Source organism: Triticum dicoccoides, chromosome 4A (assembly GCF_002162155.2).
Source record: "Triticum dicoccoides isolate Atlit2015 ecotype Zavitan chromosome 4A, WEW_v2.0, whole genome shotgun sequence".
In the NCBI taxonomy this organism is placed as follows: domain Eukaryota; kingdom Viridiplantae; phylum Streptophyta; class Magnoliopsida; order Poales; family Poaceae; genus Triticum; species Triticum dicoccoides.
The window spans coordinates 128,481,050-128,490,582 of NC_041386.1; the positions used below are offsets into that span (position 1 = coordinate 128,481,050).

The following is a 9,533-nucleotide window of genomic DNA, read 5'->3' on the forward strand; positions in this document are numbered from 1 at the left end:
CGCCCACTACTTGGTGGCCCCACGTACCGCTTGTTAACCTTATCTCCTTTGCTCGTCTCTCTCGCTGCTCATCTCCCTCACGCCTCTCTCCCTCTCTCTTTTCTACAAAGAAGAAGAACTCCGATGGATCTCATCCCCCCTCATCGTTCTCACGCCGCCGAGTTGCGACCCCTTTTCTCCTTGTGTTACGACACCTCCTTGGGCCACCCCTCGCGAAATTTCATGGCTGCTCACCCCAATCTCCTCCTCGTCGAGGCCGGCGAGCCGGTGCTAGCCGCTCGTTTGTGGCTGCAACCACGGCCTCGTCGCGTGACGGTGTATGCTGCGTGCTGCGACCGGTGTCACGGTTCTACTACCGACGACCGGCCGTGCTGGAACCATCAACCACAGGTGCTGGAATTGGCTCTGTCGAAGCTGGGGAACAGCGGTGCTGCAACCGCATATGTGCGGAGTTGGGACTGACGCGCGGAGACGCTACAACCAGCATGCGGTCGTGCTACATTCAGTGCACGACAATGACACCCACTACCGGCGATTGCTACAACCATGGATGTGGATGATCGCGACTGGTGACAACAAGTGCTACAATAAGCATGGCGATGTTGTGATCCGCGTGGTGGACGACGTCAGCAGAAAATTCGGAAAGTTGTGCGTTTTTTTGCTCGATTGCTGGAACCGTGATCATTAGATGTTACCACGGCGAGTTCCAGGTGCTACATCTGCGGCCATCAAATGCTGGAACCGTGGTCACTGAATGCTACCACTGTGTCTCTCGGTTGACACGTCCATGGCATCACATGGTGGAGCGGTTGCCACTGGTGCTACCACGGTGACCGGCTGCATCAACAGCTCACGGCGAAAGCTGCACCGGCGGCTCGATTTGCTGGGATCGGCACCGCAATTTGCTGCCTATGGTGGACCAGCAAGTACATATGTTGCATTTGACGAGCGACGACATCAACAGCGCCGGCGAGCACGCACAGTGTTGTAAGCGTAGGCGGTGGGAGGTCGTGGGGGTCATGCGCGACGATCGAGGTAGGGAAAGAAGATTTTTCTTTTCTTTCATTCTAAATTTGACGGTCAACGGCGTCTGGATCCAATGCTGGCGCGGCGGCCGATGGAAAATTGGGCCGGTCGACCGGCTCCTATTCGCCAATAAGAAAACGCGCGTGCTCTAGCCGGCGAGGGCCACGCCGTGTCGCCGTCGCCAAGCATAGGATAGAGAGACCGATAGCCCGCCGGTGGCACCCGAAAGTAAGCAGGAAGCACGTGCTACCAGGATGGCGACAGGTTAATATACAATCATCGAAGCAAACAAAGTCGGGCGAGGGAGAAGAGCCTAGCGTGCGCACCCGATCTAACGTCCTCGTCGCGCACCACGCCACAACGTTGCACGGCTCCAACGCCGCACCGCATCAGCGCCTCGTCACCGATCAATCCATCCTACTACATGCGACGGAGGACGTTGAGGTGAGGTGGTGACGAACCAATTTCCTTTCCGCGAGGCGACGACGAAGCACGGGAGCGGAGCAGAGGAAAAACTGACGTGGGGAAACGACAGGGGAGGAGAAGCAAGCGGCGGGCGCGGGAGGGAGCCGACACGCAAGCGCGATGCTGATGCTGATGCTCATCTTTCCACGGTTACGCCGCCCCCGCTGGCTCGGCTCGCCTTAAACTAAGCTCAAGCTAGCGGCTCTCGCCTAAAGCCTCCCTCCCTCCCTCCCACCCCCGGAGAAGAAAAGGACCAACCGACCCCAAAACCTCTCCTGCTCTCCCTCGAGGCCTCCTCCACTGGGCGCTCTCGTCGCCTCCCCACCCATTCCAGCGGTTGACCGCGGGATTCGGCCAGGTGAGGGAATCGCCCAGCTGATCTCGTAGATTTACGCTCTGTCGGTTGCAATTCTCGCCGGGGTCTGCTGTTTCTGCGCCGTCGTTGCTTGCTTGGTTGGGTAGTAGTAGTAGCTCGCCGGCCGGGCGGCCTGGTGGGGAGCTAGGGTGGTTCGCGCGTGCTCCCAATTCCGATTCCGGGGGAGTGCTGCTTGCCCGTTTGGCGAGGAGAGCGAGGTGAATCAACAGTTTTGGGCTTTTGGCTGCGCCGTTGAAGTGGGGAATTTAGTTTCCGTGCTGCTTGTGGCGATTTCGGGTGGGCGCGGCTCATAATCAGCAGTAGTCGTCTTCCTGTTCGTTTCTCCCCTCCAACGGAGATCTTTACCGCAGATCCGCCCGGACCAACATTCACGTCCTGCTGGGAGGTAAACCCATGATCATTGACCGATCGGTTGGTTGGTTTATTGGTTCATCGGTCGGCCGATCTCACTTTCCCCAAATTTACTGCCTGGGCAAAAAGATACTACTGCAGAGTCACGGATTCTAATTCTGATTCTGATCCTGATCCTGATACCGACACGATTCCGTGTAATTACTGTGTGCGCAGTACTGTAGTACTAGTAGATTCATGGCCGGCCTAATTTTATTGGAGTATTAATGTGCACCGCTACAGATTTATGTTGTACTATACCCACTAGAACCTCCCATTTATTGATCTCTGCCGTTTTTTCAGCTCAGTTGCTGGATGACTGCATTCCTTGTAGTATGTCTCTTGCAGTTGCATGTTCACCGCACATGCCTAGTGATGCTATTTCTATTTGTGAACCTTTTTAAGAAAACTTTGCATGTTAACCCACTAGGATTCCATGTGTGGTCTCTCTCCGAGGGATGTCCCCTCTTTTTGAAAGAAAAAAATGTGTGGTCTCTCTCTTCGCACCAGGGGCATCCAAAGTACCAACATGATGATTGTTTTGCTATCCCAAAACCATCCTTACCAGACCTGATGCATATCAGGAAAGGCCTCTAGGCCGTGCTTGGAATCGGTGTAATTCAATACGGAGGTGTTTAACTTACACGTGTATCGTACCGGCCGCTGAGCCATTTCCGGACGGAAGCGAAACGGTGGGCCGAGACGTGTATTCTTTGCAAGTGTATTTAAAAGGAAAACGGTAATCCAAACAAGCCTCTAGTCAGTTCGTGCTGCGCATGCAGATGCAGGCATTTTTATGGTAATATATTATGATCCTCACCGTCGGCACGTCATGTGATAAGTAGGATGATCACCGAGGCTCAAGTATGGAGGCAGGCGGGCCTATTAATAGGAGATTTGGACACCTTCTTTGGGGCGTTGACAAGGTGGGTCCAGAGTGAGTAGTCCACTTTATAGATGAGGGTGGTGGTGGAGGTGGGGTGCAAAGCATTGTAATCCAAAATGTAACGGCATGTTTGTGCGTATTTGAGGAAAAAACTATGATCCTACTCGCTACTAGACATTGTTGGTTGCTGATCATCTCACTGAACCACACTTCAGCGACTGAATATGTGTCTGTCCCTATATGACATGGGAACTTCACCCATTTCGTTGACCTTTGAACCGCACTTTCCCTCGCCACTCATGTCCATAGTGATAGTTTTGGCCAGCCTACTCATGTCACGCTCAAGGTCTCTAAGAAGAGGGAATCCGATTAGAAATGTTTCAGTTTTAGCCTGATGTGCATATATGTTTGAACTATAAAACTGTTTGCTGAATCACATATATCGTTTCTCTTGTTTTTTGACATAGTGAAAATGGAAGGGAACACTAGAGGAGGTGGGCATTCTGACGCATTAAAGAACTACAATGTGGGCAGAACATTAGGTATAGGCACATTTGGAAAAGTGAGGATTGCAGAGCATAAGCATACAGGGCATAAAGTTGCTATAAAGATTCTGAACCGTCGTCAAATGAGAACTATGGAAATGGAAGAGAAAGGTATGCCTCCTTGCTCATTAGTCTAGGCTACATTCGGCTTTGCTTGCTCAAGATTTCCAGTTATCTGCTTTCAGTGCTGGTCAGACTTGTGAGTGTGTTCCTGATTCCCAGTTAATTAATTAGTCGAGATAAAGTACATTTGTCTAGGATACATCAGGCTTCTGTAAAGAAGAAAGTTCACCTTGTGTTGTTGCTGTGAGTAAGTAAAATTTGCAGCTTGCATTTCTTCATAGGCTGAATGTCTTAACACTTTACTTCTATTGTTTTCTCATATCTTGTTTCCAGCAAAGAGAGAGATCAAGATATTGAGGTTGTTCATCCACCCTCATATCATCCGGCTTTATGAGGTCATTTACACACCTACAGATATATTTGTTGTGATGGAATATTGCAAGTATGGTGAGCTATTCGACTGCATTGTTGAGAAAGGGCGGTTACAGGAAGATGAGGCTCGTCGAATCTTCCAGCAGGTGCCTTTTTCTGCTCTTGGCATGCAGGAACACATTTTTTGGGCATAAAAATAGGAACTTTGCTGAGCTTCTTATTTTGATCGTGAAATGTCTGGATATGCTGGCCAATTGTCCAGTGTCCACATTCCTCGCGTGCTGACTCTGCAAATCCTGATCAATTTGCTCAGTTTGCATTCATCTAATTTTTAGCTCATGACCTGTACTACATTGAGTTGCAAGCTTTCCAAGGTGATTGCTTTGTCGTTTGGGTTTAACTGATCAAAAAGTTAACGTCTTCTTGATGCGTCTATTGTTTTAGTATCACTCCAGTGTCTTGTTCTTTTGATGCCTTGGTTATCTTAGTATCACTAGTTAAATCATTTTTTGTTTAAATGGCATCTTCTTCTCTATGCCTTGATTGTCTTAGTCTCGGTACTTAAATCAAATTGTGCTTTAAAACATAAAGAGATGGTATATCCTTCTGGAGGCGAATATGTAATTTGAAGGGTTCTTTCAGATTCACTGGATGCATATTCAGGTTTTGTCTCAATACTTTTTTTATTTAAATTTTCTTGCACAGATTATATCTGGTGTTGAATACTGCCACAGAAACATGGTTGCTCATCGTGATCTAAAGCCAGAGAACCTGTTACTTGATTCCAAATACAATGTGAAACTTGCCGACTTTGGGTTAAGTAATGTCATGCATGATGGCCATTTTCTGAAGACTAGCTGCGGGAGTCCAAACTATGCTGCACCAGAGGTATTCACTAATTTGTCTTACTTGAGTCTTTATCCTTGTGCTTCCTGAAACGCATTGTTTGCGTTAATAGCTTAGCGAGTGTTTCTGTGCAGGTTATCTCAGGTAAATTATACGCTGGACCTGAGGTTGATGTTTGGAGCTGCGGGGTGATACTTTATGCTCTTCTTTGTGGCACTCTTCCATTTGATGATGACAATATTCCCAAACTGTTCAAAAAGATAAAGGTGAGACAGAACACATGTAGATTAAGTTGGACCTGACAAGTGTATACCTTTTGTTCTGAAAATCAAAAAACGTTCATGTAGATTAGTTGGACTTTATGTTCAAAAAAAAGAGTAGTTGGACTTTAGCATTCATTTTTTATCTGGAGATTTGACGCCCCCTTGTTTGGTGTTCCAGGGAGGCATCTATATCCTTCCAAGTCATTTATCTGCTCTTGCAAGGGATTTGATCCCAAGAATGCTTGTTGTTGATCCTATGAAGAGAATCACAATTCGTGAAATTCGAGAACACCCATGGTTTCAGAATCGCCTTCCTCGCTACCTGGCAGTGCCTCCACCAGACACGGCGCAGCAAGCCAAAATGGTACCCATCTATTTCACATTTCAAGTGACTATCTTATGTGCACAGTAAAACTTCTCAACCTTTATCGACTAATATATACAGGATCTTGGATGGATCATAGGAAAAGTAACATCGATACTTTTGTCATGAAATGTTATCTTTTATGGGCATAATCTTCATATAATATTTGCAAACACAATATTATAGAAATATATGGTCAAGTTGTGGCTCAAAGATTCTTTTTTCTCAAACATGCACCAAATTGCATGGTCATTTCGTATTAAGAGAACACCGAGAGTCTGAGTAGGCAACTTTTCACGAGGTCACAGAGGGGGCCCTAGTGGATATCCACCTTCATAAACGTGGTTAAAGGGGGAAGTTTTCCTCCCTTGACGGTACTTTGTTAGGTAGAAATGAGGCATCATGCGGAGGCTGCCCCTTGAACTCGAGTGGACGAGCTCACGGGCCTGTGCTCTAGCCAACCGAGCACTGCTCGGTTCCTCTAAAACAAGATCAGTTAGGACTAGCCCTTGGTGGTATTTTTAATAGAAGAAACAACCTTGACACCCTGTTGAGTCGAGATTCGGATGCGGGCGGGCTGGCTGCATACTGCATGCCTTGCCAACAGGGCGATGCTCCGTTCTCAGATACCCACATTCATAGCTCTTCTAACCTTTTATTTGCGAGTAGTCCACATGCCGTCCTCTTGGCCATGTACATAATTGTAAAAAAAAGAACTATACTGCTTAAGTGAAAGGCACCGCTCCTGCTGGTTACTCGGGAAAAAACTAGCCAAACAACAAAACTATCCAGCAGCTGTGGCTCAAAGATTTATGAGAAGAGGAAAGATTATGAAAGTTAAACATCATGTAATAATATGAAGTGAAGGGAGTAATTCCTTACTACTAGTAATCTATCCCAACGAGATGAAAAGGTAGCACCTAGCACGTTAAGTCTCCTTGCAATGCCGCTTCTATTTATCAAAAATTTCTTTTACTAGCAAGCTTTAAAATGCTATTTCTACGTCAATGTATGCTGATTTGCTCTATGTTCATTTCTGAAGATTGATGAAGATACACTTAAAGAGATTGTCAACCTGGGATATGATAAAGACCATGTGTGTGAATCATTGTGCAATAGGCTGCAAAATGAGGTATATGCAAACAAAAGTCAGTGCTTCATTCCATTCAGTTATTTCATAATTGACTTTAGACAATTTTCCAGGCAACTGTTGCATATTACTTACTCTTGGACAATCGGTTCCGGGCCACTAGTGGCTATTTGGGGGCTGACTATCTACAATCAATGGTTAGTTCACATTTGCATCATCTGTGACTTGTTTAATTCATAAGGTTTAAGCACTATTAACTTTCTGAATGGATGGTTCTCCAGGGTAGGAGTTTTAATCAGTTTACTTCATCGGAATCAGCAAGCCCAAGTACCAGGCAGTATCTTCCAGCAAGCAATGATTCTCAAGGCAGTGGCTTGCGGCCATATTACCCCGTTGAAAGAAAATGGGCTCTTGGGCTCCAGGTCTTGCACATTATCCACTTTACTTTGCTTTGTTTTGCACATTGAGCTGTTGAGCTAATGCATCACTTATCCACCAGTCTCGAGCTCAACCTCGTGAGATAATGATCGAGGTTCTAAAGGCACTTCAAGAATTAAATGTCTGCTGGAAGAAGAATGGACACTACAACATGAAATGCAGGTGGTGCCCTGGGTTTCCTCAGGTCAGTGATATGTTAGATGCCAACCACAGCTTTGTTGATGACTCTACCATCATGGATAACGGCGATGCTAATGGGAGGCTACCTGCCGTGATCAAGTTTGAAATCCAGGTGTGCAATCTCACCTTCTAATACTACTGTATTCTTTTTGCAATAACAGAAATATGGATTTTCTACTCAATCTCACTAGATAAGCAAAGGCTGGCCAATATATTCGCTTCATAATTGTTACAAAGTATTGTCTGCATGTGTCTGCTTTGTAACCAGTATATCCTGCATCTGCATGTGTCTGCTGTTGCCAACAAGTTCTGTCTGCTGTTGCCATATTGATAAAACGAACTTCCCAAGTTTTAGTGCTGCACAGTATTGGTTGGTCATACACCTATCGTTAACCTAGTGTGATATTATTTGTTAATGCCTGTATACTTCAGATGTTAACAGTTCGCCGGCATGGTGTTGTATATGCTCTCTATTTGCCTCTGAATTTATGTATTTGTTTTTTCTTCAGCTTTACAAGACCAAGGATGACAAGTACCTGCTAGATATGCAGAGAGTTACTGGACCTCAGCTCCTCTTCCTGGATTTTTGCGCGGCCTTCCTTACCAACCTTAGGGTTCTATAGTATGGTGCCTGTTCTGGTTGAGTGATGAATAGTGAGACATATGACCGTCAGCGATGAATAAGTTGGTGCCTGTTCTGGTTGAGTGATGAATAGTGAGACATGTGACTGTCAGAGATGAATAAGTGATGGTGTGTAAATAGGTGGTGTGTTTCATCTTCGTTTTACCCAGTCCCTGACAGCGAACCGTGTTGTTTGGGTGACTAGTCCTGTGTGAAGCACCAAAAGTGTTGTTTGGGTGACTAGTCCTGTGTGAAGCACCAAAAGGTTAAGTGGTTGTTATAAATAAGACTTATATGGTAAATAGGCGTGGTGAACAATTTCCTTTTTCTTTTTGGAATTTTTGTGAACCGTTTTCTGATTCTGCAGGCTGCGCCACCGCTGGTTGTGATGCTGCAGCACACGCTTTTGTGATATTTTATTACAAGATCTGGATACTATTTGCCTTGCTGTTGAACCTGTACCTGAATTTTCCGCAAACCGCTAAAAAGACTAGCAAGAATACCACACTGTAGCAGCCCATTTCTGGAGGATCGCTTGCTTTTTGAAGAAAGCGAATCAAGCAAGCCAAATGCGCAGAGCAATTTTATGCAAGCCAAATGCGTAGGCTTAATTCTCTTTGATAGTATTTTCATAAGACTGAAAAATCTCTGGGAAGAAATTCTTGCTGGTTCGGCCCAAAATTTTACGCGCAGATATGGCTGCATCCGCATGTTGCTCTGCTTCTCTGCCCATCTTGTGCCCGCGACCTAGGGGCTACTCCTTCCGTTTCAAATTACTCGTCGCAGAAATAGATGTATCTAGAATTAAAATACATCTAGATACATCTATACCCGTGACAAATAATTTGGAACGGAGGGAGTAGGATGCAAGCGGACGGCGCGTGACTGTCCACCCGCATGTTGCTCTGCTTCCCTAAAAAAAATAAGAATTAGGACTATTTTCATTACGTGGACGGATATGGACAACGTAGATGCGTCATGCCTTCCCTGCCCTTACTTCTCGGTCCTATAAACTGTAGAGGGAAGTCTATTTTGAACCCTAAGAGTAGGCAGCCATACAAACGAACCCTGATATCCAAATCCATGAAGTGCGTGTCATATAGTTTATAATCCCGGTCATAATGGCCGTTTACTGCGTACGCAAACAGGGGGTTCAAACATGGCCCGGGAAAGGCCGGGAACATGCTGAGTCAGCTGCCTGCAGGTGGGTGTGAGCCTAGCGACTAGCGCGTTGGCATTGAGGGGGGCATGGACAAGGCAAATGGCGTGACCTGTAAACGGCGTAGCCGGTTTCTAGTGCAAGTACGACGCGGACGGCCTCTAGTGCAATTACGGCACAGATGGCCGCTGCCCATTCCCGGCGAGGAATCGGGGTACTGATGGATCGTGGACCCAACTACAACATCCCGTCGAGTGGGATAGCAGGCAAGTGGCGATGGATCTGCTCTTGCTCTGCCAGGTGTCGCGCCTTTCGCTCTGCGGCACTCCATCGGTCTTGTTGTGCGGCATGTCATAGCCTCTCGGCGCAGATGCGCTTTCTTTTTGTTGTTCTGAAGCGCTCCAACAATCTTGTTGTGCGATACACTGCAACCTACCTTGCTCCGCAG

At 46.6% G+C, this 9,533-nt stretch overlaps 1 protein-coding gene across 2 annotated transcripts; it reads left to right on the forward strand.

Moving 5' to 3' along the window:
- Positions 1-1,695: 1,695 nt before the first annotated feature.
- On the forward strand, positions 1,696-8,285 carry LOC119285387 (serine/threonine protein kinase OSK4-like). Of its 2 annotated transcripts, none has more exons than XM_037564651.1 (11): positions 1,696-1,849; positions 3,611-3,799; positions 4,085-4,269; positions 4,829-5,011; positions 5,104-5,235; positions 5,411-5,596; positions 6,639-6,728; positions 6,800-6,883; positions 6,968-7,108; positions 7,186-7,416; positions 7,814-8,285. In XM_037564651.1, the coding sequence occupies exons 2-11, from the start codon at positions 3,616-3,618 to the stop codon at positions 7,925-7,927; spliced, it is 1,530 nt and encodes a 509-aa protein (XP_037420548.1). In that variant the 5' UTR covers positions 1,696-1,849; positions 3,611-3,615; the 3' UTR covers positions 7,928-8,285. The 2 variants fall into 2 exon arrangements, with proteins under 2 accessions (XP_037420548.1, XP_037420549.1); XM_037564652.1 differs by having other exon boundaries at positions 1,706-1,849; positions 3,616-3,799.
- Positions 8,286-9,533: the final 1,248 nt, after the last annotated feature.